At 59.7% G+C, this 20,360-nt stretch overlaps 1 protein-coding gene across 2 annotated transcripts; it reads left to right on the top strand.

Annotated features, from left to right (window-relative positions):
* The first annotated feature begins 2,101 nt into the window (after positions 1-2,101).
* On the top strand, positions 2,102-15,361 carry MAPRE1 (microtubule associated protein RP/EB family member 1). Of its 2 annotated transcripts, none has more exons than XM_068150191.1 (7): positions 2,102-2,206; positions 2,979-3,102; positions 6,466-6,611; positions 8,125-8,329; positions 9,649-9,752; positions 10,982-11,134; positions 12,690-15,361. In XM_068150191.1, exons 2-7 carry the CDS (start codon positions 2,982-2,984, stop codon positions 12,744-12,746), a joined length of 786 nt encoding a protein of 261 aa, XP_068006292.1. In that variant the 5' UTR covers positions 2,102-2,206; positions 2,979-2,981; the 3' UTR covers positions 12,747-15,361. The 2 variants fall into 2 exon arrangements, with proteins under 2 accessions (XP_068006292.1, XP_068006293.1); XM_068150192.1 differs by having other exon boundaries at positions 2,144-2,202.
* The last annotated feature ends 4,999 nt before the right edge of the window (positions 15,362-20,360 follow it).

The following is a 20,360-nucleotide window of genomic DNA, read 5'->3' as shown; positions in this document are numbered from 1 at the left end:
TCGTGACCTGCCCCCCTCTGGCCTCCTCCCCTACCTCTGCTCTTCACTGCAGACCTCCTGCTCTGGCAGAGTCCTCGGGTGCCTTCTCCACATGAGTCAGGTCAAGCCCTGTGCCAGCCCTGTGCCAGGCTGGCTCACAGCAGCGGTGGGAAATGAGCTGCTCCCCTGGCTCCTTCTACCTCTTACACATGGGGACCCTCCCCCCTGTACCCCCATCCTGGGCAGCCTCCCCAGAGGAGGGAGCTTCCCAGTTTCCACTCTTTAAGTGTGCAGCTTCCCCCCCCACCCCCTGTGCCCCTCCCCAGACCATCTTCTGGTCTCCAACCCAAGGCTGTGCTTGGGAAGGGGCAGGAACAGGAAGCCCACATGAAACACAGAGGCTTTTGTACCTTGGTGTCCTACCCTGGAGGTTACCTTTAGAGTCTTCCCATGCTCACTTGTGCCCAGTGGGACTTGTACAAGCCACATGCCTTAGAACTCTGGAGAAAGCCAAGTGGCCTCCACATGGCTGCTGCCATCTGAGGGTGGAACCCTCTCACCCACCTTGGCCACCATCCCCTGAGTGGGCAGAGGACAGGGTGGGTTCTGTGGGTGCTGGAGGTGTAGGGGAAGCCTGGCATGGCCCTTGCTGGGTTTGGACCCCTCACCAAGCTCCCATCCTCATCCTCTAGCCCAGCTGTGAGCTTGGCCTTGGGGGGTGTGTGTGAGAGCCTCCTTCTGCTGTGGCACCCTCTGGGTGGTTACCTTTGGCTGCCTTTCCTTTCCCCAATCTGGGCTAACATGTAACTTCCACTCCCAATTTCCTACTCCAGATCTCCCTCATCCTTTCCTATCTGATCAAAAGGAAAAAGAGAAAATAGACAAGGGGAGGAAAAAAAAAAGGCAAAAAGACTGGGGGAAAGTAAACAAAGATAAAAGAGGAAGGAGAATTGTCTTGGCATTAAGCTTCCTTGATAAGAATTGTAGTAGACAAGTCTTCCTTGAACTGTTTTTTCCCCCCACCTCCTGCAAGAGCTGCCTTTCATTCTGTGATTGTGAGGGAGAGAGAGGGAGCTGCCTCTGGAAAAAGCTTTGTGGAAGTCTGGCCTCTCCCTGGTGCTATTTTGGTCATTTATATATATATATGAGGTTAAGGATTTGTGCTGTCCAAGGTCTTGGGGGGATTTTATACAATCTTTTTATACAAAAAATAAAAGCAAAGCAAAGCAAAGGAGTGCTTCACTGGAGGGCTTCTCCCAGGCTTTTGATAGCCCAAGGGTCAAAGCCCTGGGCCTTGGCCTCATGGTGTCTTTACTGGGTTGTGGTGGGGGGAAGGGAAAGGGGAGATCCACATCACCCAGTTACCATCTATCAGTATTTCTGCATGACCAGACTGGCTTGATTTGGTAAATTAGTGTGAAAAGAGGGGAAGTTTTGCAGCCTGAGGAGTTTGGTGACACCAGAGCTGGGCCTGGCTGCCACGGTCCCAGGGAGAGACCAGCACAGAGCCTCGTGGCAGCTGGGGCTGGCCTGGCTGCGCCATGGGCTGGGGCAGGGATGGGTTGGGGCTGGGACAGAGATGGAGCAGGGATGTGACGAGCCTGAGCCAGGCCCGGTGTGGCCTGGTGGCACCTAACTGGGCCAAGGCTGGACTGGGCTGGGGTAGGGACAGGGTCGGGATGGGGCCAGGTCGGGATGGGGCCGTTCAGCCTGATGACAGCGCCAGGCCGGGGCCAGCTATGGGCTTGATTGGATTGGTTGGAGCTAAGGAAGGGCCTGAACAGGTCTGGAAATGGGCGGGGGCCAGAACCAGGCTGGGAACAGAGCAAGGCCAGCCCAGAACCGGGCTCGGAATGGGCCAGGGCTAGGGCCAGAACTGGGCTGGGCGTAAGCCGCAGCCGGGCCAGGTCCACGTGGGTCCTCGAGCCGGAGCCATGACAGGCACGCGGGGCACGTGGGATTCCAGTGATGTGGGCGTGGCCAGCGGCTCTGCCAATCGGAGGCGGCCCCTCGGACGCGATGGGCGGAGACTGTCGCCACAGCAACGCGAAGGGTTAACCGGCCACCCCCGGTAACCGCCCCCTCCCGCCGGCAACCGGCGCGCGGCGCTCGCGGCCGCCGCCGTGACGTCAGCGTGACGCAAGCGCGTAGCGTGCGAGTGACGTGGTCCCGGGCAGGCGGGCGGGGCCGGTTTGAACGCGGAGCAGACGGGGCGAGAGCGGGGCAGGTAACGGGCCGGGCCGGGCCCTGGCGGCGGGGTCGCGGGCGGCGGGCGGGGAGGAGGGCCTGGGCTCGGGGAGCGGCAGGGTGGGGCCGGTCGGGGCCCGGTGGGCTGTGAGGGGACCGGTGTGAGGCCTGCAGGGCCGGGCCGCGCCTGCCCGGGGCGCGGGGGACCGCGGGGCCTTGGCTGAGCGGTGCAAAGTGCTCCCCGGGGTGGGTGGCGGCGGCGGAAAACGCGGCGGCGGCGGCGAAGAAGAAGAAGGAAGGGGAGGGAGGGGGGCGCGGGCCGTGCCCCACCCGCGGCGGGGGCGTGCGGCGCGGCCGGCTCTGCCCGGCGCCGGCGGCGGCAGCTGCACCGGGGCTCTGCGGCCGGGCAGCGAGCGCGGCGGCTCCGCTTTGTGCCGGCGGAGCTGGGCGGGGACCGGCCGCTCGGTATTTCCCCCTGGAGAGATCCCGGGGTGGACCAGGAAGTGCCGGCGCGGTGCGGGGCGGCGGGGGGACGGACGAGGTGCCCGCGGCGATGCCCTCCGCCGCGCCCTCCACGCGGGGCCCTTGCTGTCCGTTGTGCTTCCCGGGGCACCCGAGAGGTGCCCTGTCCAGGGGGGTGCCCGCCGGGGGCAGCGGGCAGCTCGGCCGCGTTTCCCCCGCAGCAGGCTGGGCTCGGCCGTGCTGCGGAGGCCGGGAGGAAGCCGCCGCCGAGCGAGCCAGCGGCTGAGACCGGCGGCAGCGGCCGCGGCGCTCACGGCCCCGGCGCTCACGGCCCCGCTTCTCTCTTGCAGAAAATGGCAGTGAATGTGTACTCGACTTCAGTGACCAGCGACAACCTGAGCCGACATGACATGCTGGCCTGGATCAACGAGTCCCTGCAGCTGACCCTCACCAAGATCGAACAGCTCTGCTCGGGTGAGGGCGCTGGGGGAGCAAGGCAGCTCCCGGTTTGGGGGTGCAGCCCGGCCCTGCCGAGGTGCAGCTGCACCCTGTGACCTGCCTGAGCTGGCCGCCGTGGCTCTGCGGGTGTGAGCAGACCCGAGGGCAGCCTTGTAACCCGGCTAGGGTTGGGGTTGCATTGAAGTGGTTGTTAATGATGTCAGCAGGATGGAGAAGCACCTCCTGACTCATGGCAGCAAGAGGGAAGAGGAGATAATGTGTCAAAAAAGACTCTGGGAGGGAAGCCTTTGGTCTTGGTGAATAGGATGAGTCTTACCAGTGCAGGAACAGCACAGGCAGGGGTGAATTCCTCTGGAAGAGAGGCCCTGGGAGCTGTGGGAGGCTGGGCAGGAGGTGGGAGGGAGGTACCCTGGTGACTCTTGGGCTCCCCCTCAGGGTTTGCAGCCTGTGGGGCTGTGCCACCCCAGCTGAGGCAGGCTGGGGCTGAGCTCAGCACGGCTGGGGCGGAGCTGGAGGCAGAAAAGGGGAAGTGGTCCCCAGATGGAGTCAAGTGTCAGCAGAGGGCTCCCAGGGTGTGTGGGAGGAGGCCTGCAGAGACGAATTGCTGGCAAATAGTCTGTGAAGGGAGAGCTAAAACCCAACCCAAGGCTAGCAGTGCAGCCTGGGGTAGAGGTGGTGATTTGGCTGACTGCAGCAGGCAGGGGAAGGAAGGGGACTTGAAGAGGGGAAGTGCAGCTCATGCAGTGAGCTTAGGGTGAGGGGCAGCTCACAGGTGAGAGATGTGGCAGCTGGAGGTGGAAGAAAGAGAGGGAAGAAGTCTGCAGTGAGTTTGGGGCTGGCAGTGCAACCTGTGGAGGAAACCTTCCTGAAGAGCACTGCAGGGCAGGGGGCTTGCAGCAGACAGCTGGCAGCTGTTTGTGGTGGCTTTTGTCTGCTGAGGTGGTGGAGAGAAGCTGAGGGTGAAGGATTTGAGGCTCTGCAAGCAGAGGAGCAAGGCTGAGGGCTGGCTGCTGGGAGGGAAATGGGTTAGGCAGGCTGTCCTGTGCAGCACTGCTTCACCCTGGGAAGCTGTGCTGGGAGCTGGTGTGTCTGGAATGCTGGCAGAGCCCTGCCTGCAGCCGGCAGGGTAATGAGTGCTGGCTCTGCAGAACTGCAGCTCACCTGTTTGCAGGAGCAGGCTGGGAGCTGTCACTGTGCTATGTGCTGAGTAATGTCCTCCCCTCTGCCTGCAGAGAGGCCCCCACGCCTCTGGGCTCCTGCTGTCACAACTGCCTGCCACCAGGAGCTTCCAAGCCTGCCCTGCCCGCTCTGGGGCTGGCAGTGGTGCCAGCAGCAGGCTGGCGCTCTGTGAATGCACAAAGGCTGACCTGGTTAATCTCTCTTCTTCTTCTCATTCCTCTCTCTCTTCTTCTCCTCCTCCTCCTTCCTCTCTCCTCTTCTTCTCCTCCTCCTCCTTCCTCTCTCCTCTTCTTCTCCTCCTCCTCCTTCCTCTCTCCTCTTCTTCTCCTCCTCCTCCTTCCTCTCTCCTCTTCTTCTTCTTCTCCTCCTTCCTCCCTCCTCTTCTTCTCCTCTTCCTCCTCCTTCCTCTCTCTGGAATCTCTTTAGATCAGGTTCATCACTCTCTGTCCCCCAGGGTTAGCAAACCTGGTCTCTGGCAAGAGGTTTTTTCCTCCCCCTGAGGTGGGCACAGGAGCTGTTCAGGCAGTGATCTGAAAGAGCCATGATTGATTGATTGATTGATTTTTCTTTGCACCAGTGGATGAGCAGCAGCTTTCCCAGCAGGGAGGGGCAGTGGGAGCCCCAAAAGACCTGCAGGGTTACCTTGGCAGGGGATGATCAGGGCAGGCCTTCCTTGCCTGGGGTTGAAACGAATCCACTCAGCACCAGGATCTCTCAGCTCCTGGCCTTCAGGCAGCTGCCAAGGGCCTGTCCTGGAGCTGTGCTGTTTCAGGCTGAGCTTCCCATCTCCCTCTCTGTGTCTAATGAATTGCTGCAGGTGGGGGAGCAGCACTCAGGGCATTGCTCTCCTCTGGGCAGTGGCACATGGCTGCCATCAGCACTGCAGAGGTTAAAACCCTCTGGGTTTGGGGTGGAACCCTCTGGGTTTGGGTGAAACCCCTCTGGTTTTATTGCTGCAGAAGCTGATCTAATGCATTTCTGTATTCTTCTGTCATTGCTTGTCCTCCATGGCTGAGCTGCATCCTTCTGCTCCTCCCTGAGAGCTGACTTGAGGGAGCTGAAGGATGCAGAATTAACCAGGAACTGTTTCACTTCAGGCCTTGACTTTAAATAGACTCCAACCTCATTTGGCCCTCCTGCCTCTGAGGGCACCTTGAGCTGTATGTGTAGGCTGTGTGTGGTGAGTAAATGTGTCACTCTCTTCCTAGTGGGTAAATGTACCTGGGAGTGATGACTGGAGCTGAGTGGAGATAAGAGGTGATTGCCCTCCCCTTGGACCTCAGCTCTGCCCTCCCAGCCAGCAGAAGGCAAAGTCAAATTACTCCTTGGCTCTTTCTTTTTGGAATAGAATGGAATGAACCAGGTTGGGAAAGGCCTTTGAGGTCACCAAGTCCAACCTCTCCCCCAGCACCCTCTGATCAGCTCAGCCATGGCACCAAGGGCCTCAGCCAGGCTCCTCCTAAACACCTCCAGGGCTGGGGACTCCACCACCTCCCTGGGCAGCACATCCCCAGGGCCAATCTCTCTTGCTGGGAAGAATTTCTTCCTAACAGCCAGCCTGAACCTCCCCTGGCACAGCTTGAGACTGTGTCCTATTGTTCTGGTGCTGCTTGCCTGGCAGAAGAGCCCAACCCCCACCTGGCTTCAACCTCCCTTCAGGGAGTTGGAGGGAGCAAGAAGGTCTCCCCTGAGCCTCAGGGAGCTGGAGGGAGCAAGAAGGTCTCCCCTGAGCCTCAGGGAGCTGGAGGGAGCAAGAAGGTCTCCCCTGAGCCTCAGGGAGCTGGAGAGAGCAAGAAGGTCTCCCCTGAGCCTCAGGGAGCTGGAGAGAGCAAGAAGGTCTCCCCTGAGCCTCCTCTCCTCCAGGCTAAGCAACCCCAGCTCCCTCAGCCTCTCCTCCCGGGGCTGTGCCCCAGACCCCTCCCCAGCCTCCTTGCTCTTCTCTGGACAGGTTCTCTTGGCCTGAAGGAGTTAGGGTTGCTCTTGATCATCAAAGTTCAAGCCATGAGACCCCCAAGTGTGGCTCTGCAGCTCCCTTGAGCTCACTGCCAGCTGAGCTGCACCCAGAGAGGAGTCTGAAGGTTTCCTGCTCTGCCGGCGCAGCCCGGAGGGGGTTGGGTAGCTGGGGATGGCCTCAGGTCAGCTTGCTGCCTGAGCAGGGCTGGACTGATCCTGGCATCTGTGTTCTTCTGCTGTTGGCAGGTGCTGCCTACTGCCAGTTTATGGACATGCTCTTCCCAGGCTCTGTGGCCCTCAAGAAGGTGAAGTTCCAGGCCAAGCTGGAGCACGAGTACATCCAGAACTTCAAGGTCCTGCAGGCGGGTTTCAAACGCATGGGTGTCGACAAAGTAAGCTGCCCCCTGAGTGCTGCTGCTCTCTGCTGCTCCTGCTGGAGTGGCTGGAATGTGCTGGGAATGGGGCTGGGACACAGCTGGCAGCAGAGCTTGCTTTTGCCTGGGGGCCTCAAAGCCTTGGGGGCTGGCTTGGGGCCGGGGGTCCTCACTGCGGCCTCAGGCAGCTGAGGTTCAGCTCAACAACCAGCTGAGGGTTTCCATTTCCCCCCTGTGCTGCAACTGCTGAGCTAAACCTCGCCTGAGCCTCCTGCCTGAGCCACCTTTGTCCCACCTGCCTTCCCATTCCCCTCTGGTGGGGTAGTCCTGAGGGTTCCAGTGCAGACTGGCTTAGGTTGGAAGAGAGCTTTAAGCTCGTGGAGTCCAACCTTTGTCCCAGCACTGCCAGGGCACCACTGACCCTCAGCACCACATCTCCAGGGCTTTGCAGCTCCTCCTGGGATCCACTGTGTCATCTGAAGGTGGTGCAAGTGAGATCCATGAGCAGCCTGCCCTGGTGGGAGCAGGTGGCAGCTGTGCTGGTGGCAGGGGGATTGGCTAGGTCTACTGACAGCACCTTGGCTCTGGTGCAGAGCAGTTCTGTGCTGCCTGTGAGGTCTCTCCTCACCCTGGGGGCCAGCAGCCTCAAGCCACCCTGGTTCTGCTTGGGGCAAGCAGCTCCTGTGGTGTCCAGCCCTGGAGAACCACTCTCACATGCTGGTTGACCCCACAATGGTGATGGCTGCTGGCCCCTGCCAGCTCCTGGGCTCTCAGCTCGTGGTCTGCAGACTTCACAGCTCACTGCATCTGTTTGACAACCTTTGGGCTGCAGCTGGAACCTCAAATGGGTTGGGTTGGAAGGGACCTTAAAGCTCAGCCAGCTCCAACCCCCTGCCCTGGGCAGGGACCCCTCCCCCCAGCCCAGGCTGCTCAGGGCCTCATCCAGCCTGGCCTTGAGCACCTCCAGGCAGGTGAAATCCACAGCCTCCCTGGGCAGCCTGTGCCAGGCTCTCCCCACCCTCCCTGCAGAGAATTCCCTCCTCACCTCCAGCCTGTCTCCCCTCTCCCAGCTCCAAGCCATTGCCCCTTGCCCTGGCACTCCCAGCCCTTGTCAGGAGTCCCTCCCCAGCTCTCCTGGAGCCCCTTTCAGCTACTGGGACCCTCCAAGGGTGATGCCCAGCTCTGTGTTCTCCCTCTGTGGGCCTGTCCAGTGGCTCTGGCTCATGAGAGCTGCTGCTGGCTGTGCCAGCTTCAGCTGCCCAGAGAGGTTCTGTGCTGAGCTGGGTGCAGCAGCAGCTTTGCTGCAGAGTTCTCTTTGCAGCTGCAGGTCTGAGTGCCACTCCTGAGCCCAAATCCCACAGTCCAACCCAGAGCTGTGCTCCAGGAGGGTTTGCCTCCACCCTGGCCAAAGAGTTTTTGCACTTCTGAGGTTTAAACCTTGTTATCAAACTGGGAATTAACCTTCCCCCCACTCTGCCCCACCCCTGCTTGTTCTGCCCTTCTTTTCCCCTTGGCTTTCCTCCTGCTCCAGATAATTCCTGTGGACAAGTTAGTGAAAGGGAAGTTTCAGGACAACTTTGAGTTTGTTCAGTGGTTCAAAAAGTTCTTTGATGCCAACTATGATGGGAAGGAGTATGACCCTGTTGCTGCCAGGCAAGGCCAGGAGACAGTGGCACCCAACCTGGTTGCTCCAGTGATGAACAAACCCAAGAAGTCTCTCAGCTCAAACACTGCAGGTAAGAGGGAATGGGGCTGAAGGGTTCTCTGGGGGTGGGGGGAAAGCAGAGAGAGTTGTTAAGGACAGCTGGGCTGCCACACAGTGTTAGAGGTTGGAAGGGACCTCCAGAGAGCACTGAGTCCAGCCCCACCCTGCCCAAGCCTGGAGGATGGAGTTGGAGCACTCTGCTGCTTGTTTTGGAGATGCTGGCCTTCAAAAGCTGAGCCCTGGAAGGCTGGAATGGGTTGGGATGGAAGGGAGCTCCCAAAGGCCACCCAGCCCAACCCCCTGCCCTCAGCAGGGACATCCTCCCCTGCAGCAGCTTGCTCACAGCCTTCTCCAGCCTCACCTTGCACAGCTCCAGCCCTGGGGCCTCAGCTCCCTCCCTGGGCAACCTGCTGCAGGGTTCCAGCAGCCTCCTGGGGCACAACTTGCTCCTCACCTCCAATCTCAATCTGCTCTGCTCTCATTTCAAACCACTGCCCCTGGTGCTGTCCCTGCAGGCCTTTGGGAGCAGTCCCTCTGCAGCCTTCCTGCAGCCCCCTGCAGGTGCTGGGAGGCTGCTCTGAGGTCTGCCTGGAGCCTTCTCTCCTCCAGGCTGAACACCCCCAGCTCCCTCAGCCTGGCCTTGCAGCAGAGCTGCTGCAGCATTTTCATGGCCTCCTTTGGAGCCTCTCCATCAGCTCCAGGTCCTTCCTGTGCTGAGGGCTCCAGAGCTGGCCCCAGCCCTGCAGGTGAGGCCTGAGCAGAGCAGAGGGGCAGGATCCCTCTCTCCACCTCTGGCCACACTGCTTTGGGTGCAGCCCAGGCTGCCCTTGGCCTCCTGAGCTGCAGGCTCCCACTGCTGGCTCCTGCCCAGCCTCTCACCCAGCAGTCAGGTTTAGCTGAGAGGTTCCAGCCCCAGCCTGTGCTCTACAGCAGCTGCTCAGGGGGGAAGTGGAATCCTTCAGCTGATTGCTAGGCTGAGCCTTAGCTGCGTGAGGCTGAGCCTCCCCGAGGCCTTCTCTGCAGGGCTGCTCTCAAGCTCCTCATCCCCCAGCCTGGATTGCTGGCACCCAGTTGTCTGTGAGCTAGAGGGAGGAAAGTCTCTGAGGGTGAAGGTGGCAGAGGTGGGTGGGTGCTGCCCAGCCCAGGAGCCATGGCCATGCCCTGTGCAGGCAGGGAGCCGCTCGGGGGGAGCTCAGCTCTGCGCCGCTCTGGTCGCAGGTGGGCAGCGACCCTCCAGGAGGAGCTTCCTGCAGGGCAGGGGCTGGGAGGTGTGGGGAGAGGAGCTGGGAGGTGTGGGGAGAGGAGCTGGGAGGTGTGGGGAGAGGAGCTAACCCCGAGGTGACCTTGCAGCCCCCCAGAGGCCCATGGTGACGCAGAGGACCGCAGCCACCCCCAAAGCCGGCGTGGTGAAAAAGGCAGCAGGAGACGAGGAGTCAGCAGGGCTGATCGAGCAGGTGGGTCCCAGGCAGCCCCCAGCTGCTCAGCTGTGCCCCACAGGGCTGTCTGCTGAGCTGCTTTTGGGCAGGAGTGCAGCAGGCAGGTGGAAGGAAAGAATCATCATAGGATCAGCAAGGCTGGGAAAGGCCTCAGAGATCATCAAGTCCAAGCTGCCACCCAGCCCCTCCTGACAGCCAGACCATGGCTGCAAGGGCCACATCCAGGCCCCTCTTGAACACCTCCAGGGCTGGGGACTCCACCACCTCCCTGGGCAGCACATCCCCAGGGCCAATCTCTCTTGCTGGGGAGAACTTTCTCCTCACCTCCAGCCTCAACCTCCCCTGGCACAGCTTGAGACTGTGGCCTCTTGTTCTGGTGCTGGGTGCCTGGCAGAAGAGCCCAACCCCCACCTGGCTCCAACCTCCCTGCAGGGAGTTGCAGAGAGCAAGAAGGTCTCCCCTGAGCCTCCTCTTCTCCAGGCTAAGCAACCCCAGCTCCCTCAGCCTCTCCTCCCAGGGCTGTGCCCCAGACCCCTCCCCAGCTTTGTTGCCCTTCCCTGGACACCTTCCAGCAGCTCAATGTCCTCCTTGAGCTGAGGAGCCCAGAGCTGGCCACAGGACTGCAGGTGTGGCCTGAGCAGTGCTGAGCACAGGGCAGGATGAGCTCCCTGCTCCTGCTGGCCACACTGCTCCTGCTGCAGGCCAGGCTGCCCTTGGCCCCCTGGGCACACTGCTGGCTCAGAGGAGGAGCCTGAGTGCAGTAAAGCTCATCAGGAGTCACTTCCTTCGAGGCCTGGCTGAGAAGGGCCTCACTGCTGTGCTGACAGCCACCCCCCCCTGCAGCACACAGAGCTGCAGGCATCCCAGCCCCTCCTGGGCCATGTCACACATAGCTTTGCCTTGAAAATATTCCCACAGCTGTGTGGCAGCTCTCAGCATTCCAAGCCAGCTATGAGCAGCTGCTGCTGCAGCAGAGACAGGGACATGACACAGCTCAGGGCACCACCAGCTTGGAATGTGGCAGCAGAGGGAGCTGCAGGCAGCCTCTGCTTTCCCTGCCCCAGGGAGCCAAGCCCTCAGCAGGCCCAAGTGGAAGTCTGGTGTCCAGACTTCCTTCCCCCTCTCCCAGCCCCCTCCCTTCCCCCATCTGAGCTGCTCCTGGGAGGGTTTGGCATCTCCCCCCTCCTCTGAGCAGCATGTGGGGGCTCTGCTTGGTGGGTCAACTCTTGGTGGTGCCCCTTTGGCAGATCAATGTCTTGAAACTTACTGTTGAAGATCTGGAGAAGGAGAGAGACTTCTACTTTGGCAAGCTGAGGAACATTGAGCTGATCTGCCAGGAGAATGAAGGGGAGAACGACCCAGTGCTGCAGAGGATTGTGGAAATCCTTTATGCCACAGATGTAAGTGAGCTGCTGCCAGGGGGCACGGCCTGCCTGCCCCCTCCCTCTCTAGCTGGAAGCTGCCTGGGCTTTCCAGCCCTCCTCCTGTTTCTGCTTGCTTGGGCTTTCCCCCTTTTGGCTTCATGGCCTTGAGGTTTTTCCATGCTCAGATAATTAAGTTGGAAAAGGTTTCCAAGTCCAACCAGCAGCTCAGCACCCCCCATGGCCACTCAACCCTGCCCCCAGGTGCCATGGCCACAGGTTTCCTGAACACCCCCAGGGATGGGGACTCCACCACCTCCCTGGGCAGCCTGGGCCAGGCCCTCAGCACTCCCTCAGGACAGAAATCTTTCCTAGTGTCCAACCTAAACCTCCCCTGGCACAGCTTCAACCCATTCCTCCTTTCCTCCTTGTCCACTTGGCAGAAGAGACCAACACCAGCCCCTCCCCCCTGCCCCCAGCCTCCTTTCAGGGGGGTGCAGAGAGCAAGGAGGTTCCCTCAGCCTTCTCTGTTCTGCTCAGGCAGCAGGCAAGGCTCAGCCTCTCCTGGGGAGTGAACAGATCAAAGGTGAGGGGAAGAACTCTGCTGGCCAGTGAAGCTGAATGGTCACTTGGGGGAGAGTTCATGGAACCCCTGAGGGGCTCAGGTTGGAAGGGAGCTCAGAGCTCATCTCCTCCAACCCCCCCACCATGGGCAGGAACAACTCATCTGGACTTAGCTGCTCAAGGCCTCATCCAGCCTGGCCTTGAGCACCCTCAGGCAGGAGGCAGCTGCAGCCTGTTCCCCTCTCTCACCACCCTCCTACTGAGTAACTTCCTCAGCTCCAGTCCAGCCCTTCTCTCCCTCAGCTTCAACCCATTCCCCTGTCTCTGGACACCCTCCTGCAAGATCCCTCTGCAGCCTTCCTGCAGGATCCCTTCAGGTCCTGGCAGCAGCTCTGAGCTCCCCCTGGCTCAAACCAACCCCAACTCCCTCAGCCTGTGCTCGAGGCAGAGCTGCTCCAGCCCTGGGTTCAAAGAATAGAACAAACCAGGTTGGGAGAGACCTTTGAGACCATCCAATCCAACCTCTCCCCCAGCACCCTCTGATCAGCTCAGCCATGGCACCAAGGGCCTCAGCCAGGCTCTCCCTAAACACCTCCAGGGCTGGGGACTCCACCACCTCCCTGGGCAGCACATCCCCAGGGCCAATCTCTCTTGCTGGGAAGGATTTCTTCCTCCCCTCCAGCCTGAACCTCCCCTGGCACAGATTGAGGCTGTGTCCTCTTGTTCTGGTGCTGGGTGCCTGAGAGAAGAGCCCAACCCCCACCTGGCTCCAACCTCCCTGCAGGGAGTTGCAGAGAGCAAGAAGGTCTCCCCTGAGCCTCCTCTCCTCCAGGCTAAGCAACCCCAGCTCCCTCAGCCTCTCCTCCCAGGGCTGTGCCCCAGACCCCTCCCCAGCTTTGTTGCCCTTCTCTGGACACCTTCCAGCAGCAGCTCCCAAGCACAGAGAGGGAGAGAGAGCAGCCCCAGGCCCCTGCCTTTGTGCCCTCAGCTTCTCACGCTGGTTTGTTTCGTTTCCTCTCTGCCCTTTCAGGAAGGCTTTGTGATACCTGACGAGGGAGCCCCACAGGAAGAGCAAGAAGAGTATTAACAGACCACCTACTGTCCCAGCAGAGCAGCAGCAGCAACCACCACCTCCACCTCCTCCACCACCACCACCATCAGCGAGAATTCTTTGCCCCCAGATCATGTGCTTAACTGTCAAGTACTCCACTTTTGTTCTTAGAGGACTCCACCGGTTTCTTTTCATGAGCAAACCACCAACCAACACCACGCAGAGGACAGAAAGGAAGACAACAAAGAGAGAAAGCAAAGCCAACACCAAGTACCTCTTCTTAAAGTGCACTTTGCAGAAGCTTCACTTGTGTTTGAGGCAGGAGCTCCTCCTGCTCCCTCTGCAGCAGGGCAGTGCCCACACCTGGGTGGGGAGGGCAAAGGGGGGGTTGGTTAGGTGAGGGAGCAAGCAGGAGGCTGCAGCTTTGCTCGGCTTGGGTTGGGGTTTGGTTTCCTTTGCACCTAACCTTGCTGGTACAACACTTGAGGGGAGGAGGGGGGAAAGAGAGAGAGAGGTTGAGAGCCTTGGGTGGGTTGTGTGTGAGGGGGGAGGAGGAGAGGCTCTGCCTGCCAGGATGGGTTGGTTGCTCCTCTGGAGCTCAGTGGGAAGGTTGGCAGCACAGAGGTGATGCTCAGATGCCTTAAGACACAAAACAAGAGTTCTGTAAACAGACCCCAGGCTGCCCCAGGGCCAAACTGAAGGGCTGTGGTGGGGGGGGGTGTGCTTCACCTTGGGTGGGGGTAGAGGTTTGACTTCACTTCACTGCTGGCTCTCCCTCTCTCTCTCTCTCTCTCTCTTTCTCTCTCTCTGGCTCCCCAAAGGGAGGGGAGGAGGGCAGGGGGGGTGGTGGTGGTGCTGGGGAGGGGGCAAACCCAACTCCACCCCTCTGGAAAGCTGCTGACAAAGTGATGTAGTTCCCCATGGGCTGGGCCTCCGTGGGGCCTGTCAGGAGATGGGAGGGAGCACCCACAGCTGAGACACAAACTCCCTTGGGGGGTGCTGAGAAGCCTTTCCCCTCCCTCCCCTCCTCCTGTGGCGCTGGGGCTGAAGACTTTGCCAAACTGGTACTGTGTTTCCTGAGAGAGAAGCAGCAGCAGCCAAGGGCAGGCAGGTCCCACTGCTGCAGCAGGCTCTCTGCCTTCCTGCCTCCTCTTCCCCTTCTCCTGCTTCTCTTCCCATGCCTTTTCCCTCTTGGCCTCACTTCTTCCCTCTCTCCCATCCCCAGGAGTGCTGCTCAGAGCCAGCAGTTGCAACAGGACTTGTGAGCAGCTGCCTGAGAGTGAAAGTGAGCTGAGCACAGGAGGATGAGCACTGGGCTCTCTTTCCTCTCTCTTTCCTCTCTCTTTCCTCTCTCTTTCCTCTCTCTTTCCTCTCTCTTTCCTCTCTCTTTCCTCTCTCTTTCCTCTCTCTTTCCTCTCTCTTTCCTCTCTCTTTCCTCTCTCTTTCCTCTCTCTTTCCTCTCTCTTTCCTCTCTCTTTCCTCTCTCTTTCCTCTCTCTTTCCTCTCTCTTTCCTCTCTCTTTCCTCTCTCTTTCCTCTCTCTTTCCTCTCTCTTTCCTCTCTCTTTCCTCTCTCTTTCCTCTCTCTTTCCTCTCTCTTTCCTCTCTCTTTCCTCTCTCTTTCCTCTCTCTTTCCTCTCTCTTTCCTCTCTCTTTCCTCTCTCTTTCCTCTCTCTTTCCTCTCTCTTTCCTCTCTCTTTCCTCTCTCTTTCCTCTCTCTTTCCTCTCTCTTTCCTCTCTCTTTCCTCTCTCTTTCCTCTCTCTTTCCTCTCTCTTTCCTCTCTCTTTCCTCTCTCTTTCCTCTCTCTTTCCTCTCTCTTTCCCCCATCTCCCCATCCTCCTCTTGCCAGTTCAGCAGCCTGCTGGGGTTTAAGAGCAGCTCCCAGGCTGCTGGCTCCCAGAGCTGATGGTGTTGCAGCAAACACAGTCCTGAGACTAACTTAAATATTAATATTTAAATACTTTTCCTTCCCTGTCCTTTTTTTTAATTATGATTTTTTTGCTCTCATGCTCCTCCCCCCCTCCCCCCAACCCCTTCCTTACCTCCTCCCTCCTCATCCCTGTTGTGTTTGGCAAGATCCTGCAAGACTCCTGCTTCCCCCCCCTCCTTTTCTCCCTCCCGAGGTTGGAGCAGTCCCTGTTGTGCTTTGTAGCCCATTTGTTCCTGGTGGTAGCTTTGTCCTGGAACCTTCCCCCTCCCCTCTTCCTCTTCCTCCTCCTCCCCCCCCTCCCCCGTGTGTAGGGAGAGCATTTTATGGTGAACTGTTGTGTAGTGCATGAAACCTTTGTGAGAAGTCCCAGGAAAAAAACAAACCAAGCCCCCAAACCCCAGTGAATGCCAAAAAGCAAAGAGCAAGTTGTTCACAGCCATTGTTCCCAGACTGCAGTGGTGCTAATTTCTCTGTGGCCTTTTGTGTTTGGTTTTATTTTTGGGGGGGTGGGGGTGGGGGTTTGGGTTGGTTTTTAAAGACTTTGGTTGCCCTGACAAACCCCAACCCAGCCCCCAAGCCCCTTCCCTGTCACTCAGCCTCCCTTCCCCCCCTCTCCCCCTTGGACTTTTGGACTCCTTTTGGTTTGGTTTTGGTTTTGGTTTTGTTCTCGACAGGGTTTTTCTATTTTAAGCCGTTTCTAAAATAAAAGTTCTGGATTTCAAGGGTGTGTCCTGCCTGCTGCACTCTCTTCTGCCTCCCCCATCCCCTCCCCCCCAGGCCAGGACCTGGGGCTGGGCTGCAGGGCATCAGCCTTCTGAGGCACAGGGAATAGCCCCCTGAGAGTTCTGCCTGGTGGAGGCTTGCAGGACCTTGCCAATCCCAGGGGTAAAGCCTTCCTCTCCCCCTCTCCCCCCAAGGCTGGGTGCAGTGGGGATTGGACTGGATAGGATAGGGATAGGATAAACCAGGTTGAGAAGAGACCTTCAAGATCATGGAGCCCAACCTCTCACCCAACACCACTTAATCAACCAACCCATGGCACCAAGCACCCCAGCAAGTCTCCTCCTGAACACCTCCAGGGATGGAGACTCCACCTCCCCAGGCAGCCCATTCCAATGGGCAATCACTCTGTGTAGAATTTCTTCCTCACCTCCAGCCTAAACCTCCCCTGGCACAGCTTGAGACTGTGGCCTCTTGTTCTGGTGCTGCTTGCCTGGCAGAAGAGCCCAGCCCCCTCCTGGCTCCAACCTCCCTGCAGGGAGTTGCAGAGAGCAAGAAGGTCTCCCCTGAGCCTCCTCTTCTCCAGGCTAAGCAGCCCCAGCTCCCTCAGCCTCTCTTCTCAGGGCTGTGCTCCAGACCCCTCCCCAGCTCTGTTGCCCTTCTCTGGACACCTTCCAGCAGCTCAACCTCCTTCCTGACCTGAGGAGCCCAGAGCTGGCCACAGGACTGCAGGTGTGGGCTGAGCAGTGCTGAGCACAGGGCAGGATGAGCTCCCTGCTCCTGCTGGCCACACTGCTCCTGCTGCAGGCCAGGATGCCCTTGGCCCTCCTGGTTGCCTGGGCACACTGCAGGCTCATGTTCAGCCTACCATCGACCACAGTTGTTCCCCTCCTCACCCCCCCGAAGGTGTGGAGGTTGGTTGGTGAGCAGCTGCCCCAGGAGCTGGCAGTGCCCTCATGCACAGCTCAGGAAGGCAGCAGGCAAAGCAGGGTGGGCAGCAGAGGGCATTCTGCCCCCTTGGCTCTGCCCTGCTCAGACCTCACCTCCAATCCTGCCTCCAGCTCTGGGGTCCCCAGCAGGAGAAGGGCACAAAGGTGATGCAAGGGCTGGAGCAGCTCTGCTGTGAGGATAAGGAGAGGGAGCTGGGGCTGTGCAGCCTGGAGGTGAGAGAACTGCAGAGGGACCTCAGAGCTGCCTGCCAGGACCTGAATAACCCCAAGGAGAGTCCACTGGAAGGAGCCACTTGGCACCAAAAGCTATCACTGCAGAGCCTCTGAGGTGATGGTGTCCAACCTTCAGCCCAGCACCACCGTGGCTGTGCTCCCTCTGAGGGACTGGGGCCAGCAGCCAGCTCCATCAAGGTGCTCATGAGAGCTGCTGACACAGTGAGCACTGAAGCAGCAGAGGAGAAGCACTTAGGGGGAGGACAAAGCCCCCCAGCAGCTCTCAGCACAGGGCTGTGCCTCCACACCACCTTCCAGTCAGCTCCTTCCCCCTGGGCCGTCCTGGGGAGCAGCTGTGTGCTGCTGCTGCTGCAGCTTCCCAGCCTGGCAGCCTTGCCCAGGGGCTGGGGTAGCAGAGGGCCCAGCTCCTCCTGCTGCAGGGCAGGGAGGGATTTCATTTGCACAGCATCAGAGGCAGAGAGGAATTAATTGTCTGAGGTTCTGCAGTGTTGAGAGAGCAACAATTACAGGAGAGGGCTCTGCAGATCAACAGGGCCCCACCAGCAGCACCCAGCCAGCCTCTGCTGCTTGCTGCTGCTTGCTGCTGCTTCTCCTTCTTCTCTTAAATACAGCAGGAAATTGCTTCTGCAGCTGCTGCTCCCCCAGCCCTCATCTTTCACTGCAGAGGGACAGAATCATTACCCAGGCTATGAAGCATCCCAGTCAATGTCATAACATCTCATCAGTGTCTTTATTGTCACTTGGAGCTGGAATTTCTCTCATTGCCATGCAGGGCTCATTCAGACCTGCCAAAAGAAATGCAGCCCTGGCCTCCCCCAGGTGATTCAGGGCTGAGTAAACAGCCCCTTGGAGCTGCTCTCTGCTAACAGCCCTGGAGCAAAGGTGAGCCCCAAAGGAGCCCCTGCAGCAAAGATGAGCCCCAAAGGAGCCCCTGCAGCAAAGCTGAGCCCCAAAGGAGCCCTGCAGCAAAGCTGAGCCCCAAAGGAGCCCTGCAGCAAAGCTCAGCCCCCAAGGAGCCCTGCAGCAAAGCTGAGCCCCAAAGGAGCCCTGCAGCAAAGCTCAGCCCCCAAGGAGCCCTGCAGCAAAGCTCAGCCCCAAAGGAGCCCTGCAGCAAAGCTGAGCCCCAAAGGAGCCCTGCAGCAAAGGTGAGTCCCAAAGGAGCCCTGCAGCAAAGCTGAGCCCCAAAGGAGCCCCTGCAGCAAAGCTGAGCCCCAAAGGAGCCCCTGCAGCAAAGCTGAGCCCCAAAGGAGCCCCTGCAGCAAAGCTGAGCCCTCAAGGAGCCCTGCAGCAAAGGTGAGTCCCAAAGGAGCCCCTGCAGCAAAGGTGAGCCCCAAAGGAGCCCTGCAGCAAAGCTGAGCCCCAAAGGAGCCCTGCAGCAAAGCTCAGCCCCAAAGGAGCCCTGCAGCAAAGCTCAGCCCCCAAGGAGCCCCTGCAGCAAAGCTGAGCCCCAAAGGAGCCCTGCAGCAAAGGTGAGTCCCAAAGGAGCCCCTGCAGCAAAGGTGAGCCCCAAAGGAGCCCTGCAGCTCATCTCCCCCAGCTCCCAAACCAGCAATTGTGTTTAGTGGGAACCTAAATCATAGAATCACAGAGCCAAGAAGGTTGGAAAAGGCCTCAGAGATCCCTAAGTCCAACCTCTCACCCAGCACCTCCTGACAACCAAACCATGGCTCCCAGTGCCACATCCAGTCCCCTCTTGAACACCTCCAGGGTTGGGGACTCCACCACCTCCCTGGGCAGCACAGCCCCAGGGCCAATTAACTCCTTCAGGGAAGAACTTTCTCCTCACCTCCAGCCTGAACCTCCCCTGGCACAGCTTGAGACTGTGGCCTCTTGTTCTGGTGCTGCTTGCCTGGGAGAAGAGACCAACCCCCACCTGGCTCCAACCTCCCTGCAGGGAGCTGGAGAGAGCAAGAAGGTCTCCCCTGAGCCTCCTCTTCTGCAGGCTAAGCAACCCCAGCTCCCTCAGCCTCTCCTCCCAGGGCTGTGCCCCAGACCCCTCCCCAGCTTTGTTGCCCTTCTCTGGACACCTTCCAGCACCTCAACCTCTTTCCTGACCTGAGGAGCCCAGAACTGGCCACAGGACTGCAGGTGTGGCCTGAGGCTCAGGATGACTTTGGGCATTGCTCCACCACCCTCCTACTGAGGAACTTCTGCCTCAGCTCCAGTCCAACTCTGCTTTCCCTCAGCCACAAACCATCCTCCCTTGGCCTGTCTCTAGCCACCCTCATGAGAAGTCCTTCTGCAGCCTTCCTGTAGCCCTTTCAGGTCCTGGCAGGCAGCTCTGAGGTCCCCCTGGAGCCTTCTCCTCTCCAGGCTGAACACCCCCAGCTCCCTCCGCCTGTGCTCACAGCAGAGCTGCTCCAGCCCTGGGAGCATCCTTGTGGCCTCCTCTGTGCTCTCTGCAGCAGCTCTGTGTCCTTCTCCTGCTGGGGACACCCGAGCTGGAGGCAGGGTTGGAGGTGAGGTCTGAGCAGAGCAGAGTCCAGGGGCAGAATCCCCTCTGCTGCCCTGCTGCCCACACTGCTCTGGCTGCAGCCCAGCACCCAGCTGTCTGCCTGAGATGGAAGGGACCCTTGAGGGCCATCCTGTCCAACCCCCCTGCAGGAGCACAGCCTCACAGAACCCTACAATGGTTTGGGATGGAAGGGACCCCCAAAGGGCATCCAGTCCAACCCCCCTGCAGTGAGCAGAGACACAGTATCATAGGATCATAGAATGGTTTGGGATGGAAGGGACCTCCAAAGGTCATCTTGTCCAACCCCCCTGCAGGAGCACAGCATCACAGAACCCTACAATGGTTTGGGATGGAAGGGACCCCCAAAGGTCATCCAGTCCAACCCCCCTGCAGTCAGCAGGAGCATCCTCCCCTAGGTCAGGCTGCCCATCATTAACCAGCACAGGCTGCTCAGGACCCTATCAAGCCTGACCTTGAATGTCCCCAGGGAGAGGCTTTCCACCACCTCTCCCTGGGCAGCTCTGTGCTGGCAAACTTGAGGCTGCCACAGCAGTGGCTTCTGGTGGCCCCTCTGGGGGCGCGGGAGGGGGGATGCAAAGGTCTGACCCCCTCCTGTCCGGCTCCTTTCGGCGTGCTGAGGGACTGAAAGGCTTTTCCTGCTGGTGTTCGATGCCGGTGTGGTTTGGTTTGGTTTGGTTTCCCCTGCCTCTGGCTGCAGCAGGAGGGGTGACCACCGGGTGGTACTGTTGGGCTGCGGGATGAGCTGGGAGCAGCCCGGCTGCTGTGCAGGGAATTCGGGGAGGGATGGAGGGATCGGGTGCGATCAGCCTGGGTCATCTCCGCGGATCTCTTTGCGGTTTGCCTTCTCATCTAGATGCACATCGGCTTCGGAGCTGCCGCCGCTGGGCAGCTGGCAGAGGCTCAGCTGCTGCCTGGCCCTCCCCAGGCGTTGCCGTCCCGAGGTGGTCGCCGGTGGCTCTTTAAAGCCTTTCCCTGGGCTCCGCGGCCGCTGCCGAGCCGCAGCTCTGCCTCCTCCCAGCCTCGGTGGTGCCAGCCCCCGAGCAGCGCTGCCAGGGTGGTGCTGCAGGGCCACGGCAGCTCCCCAGGCTCGTCCCTAGCTGGCAGGGGGGTGGAGAAGGCACAGCCCCGCAGGGGCTCTTCCCACAGGTGCCTTCTGTGTTGGCAAAAGCTTTTCTCTCCCCCCAGCAGATGCCAGTCCCCAGGGGTATGGTGCATGGCCTCGGGGGGAGCTGCTGCTTTGGGCCCCTTTTCAAAGCCCAGATTTGAGCTTGGTTCAGGAGGAGTTGGCTCTGTGCCTCCTCCTTGCCTGCTCTCAGTGCTCCTCTCCTTTCCTGCCACTCT

This window comes from Melanerpes formicivorus, unplaced genomic scaffold (assembly GCF_026170545.1).
Source record: "Melanerpes formicivorus ecotype bairdi unplaced genomic scaffold, bMelFor1.0.p_v2 SCAF_19, whole genome shotgun sequence".
Lineage (NCBI taxonomy): Eukaryota > Metazoa > Chordata > Aves > Piciformes > Picidae > Melanerpes > Melanerpes formicivorus.
This window is presented reverse-complemented; position numbering and strand designations above follow the sequence as displayed.

Bases quoted from the DNA above. Each gene is read 5' to 3' on its own strand.
- MAPRE1 (XM_068150191.1), top strand. From the start codon at position 2,982: ATGGCAGTGAATGTGTACTCGACTTCAGTGACCAGCGACAACCTGAGC. The intron at 6,612-8,124 runs GTAAGCTGCCCC...CTCCTGCTCCAG, and splicing joins AACGCATGGGTGTCGACAAA to ATAATTCCTGTGGACAAGTT. The intron at 11,135-12,689 runs GTAAGTGAGCTG...CTGCCCTTTCAG, and splicing joins AAATCCTTTATGCCACAGAT to GAAGGCTTTGTGATACCTGA.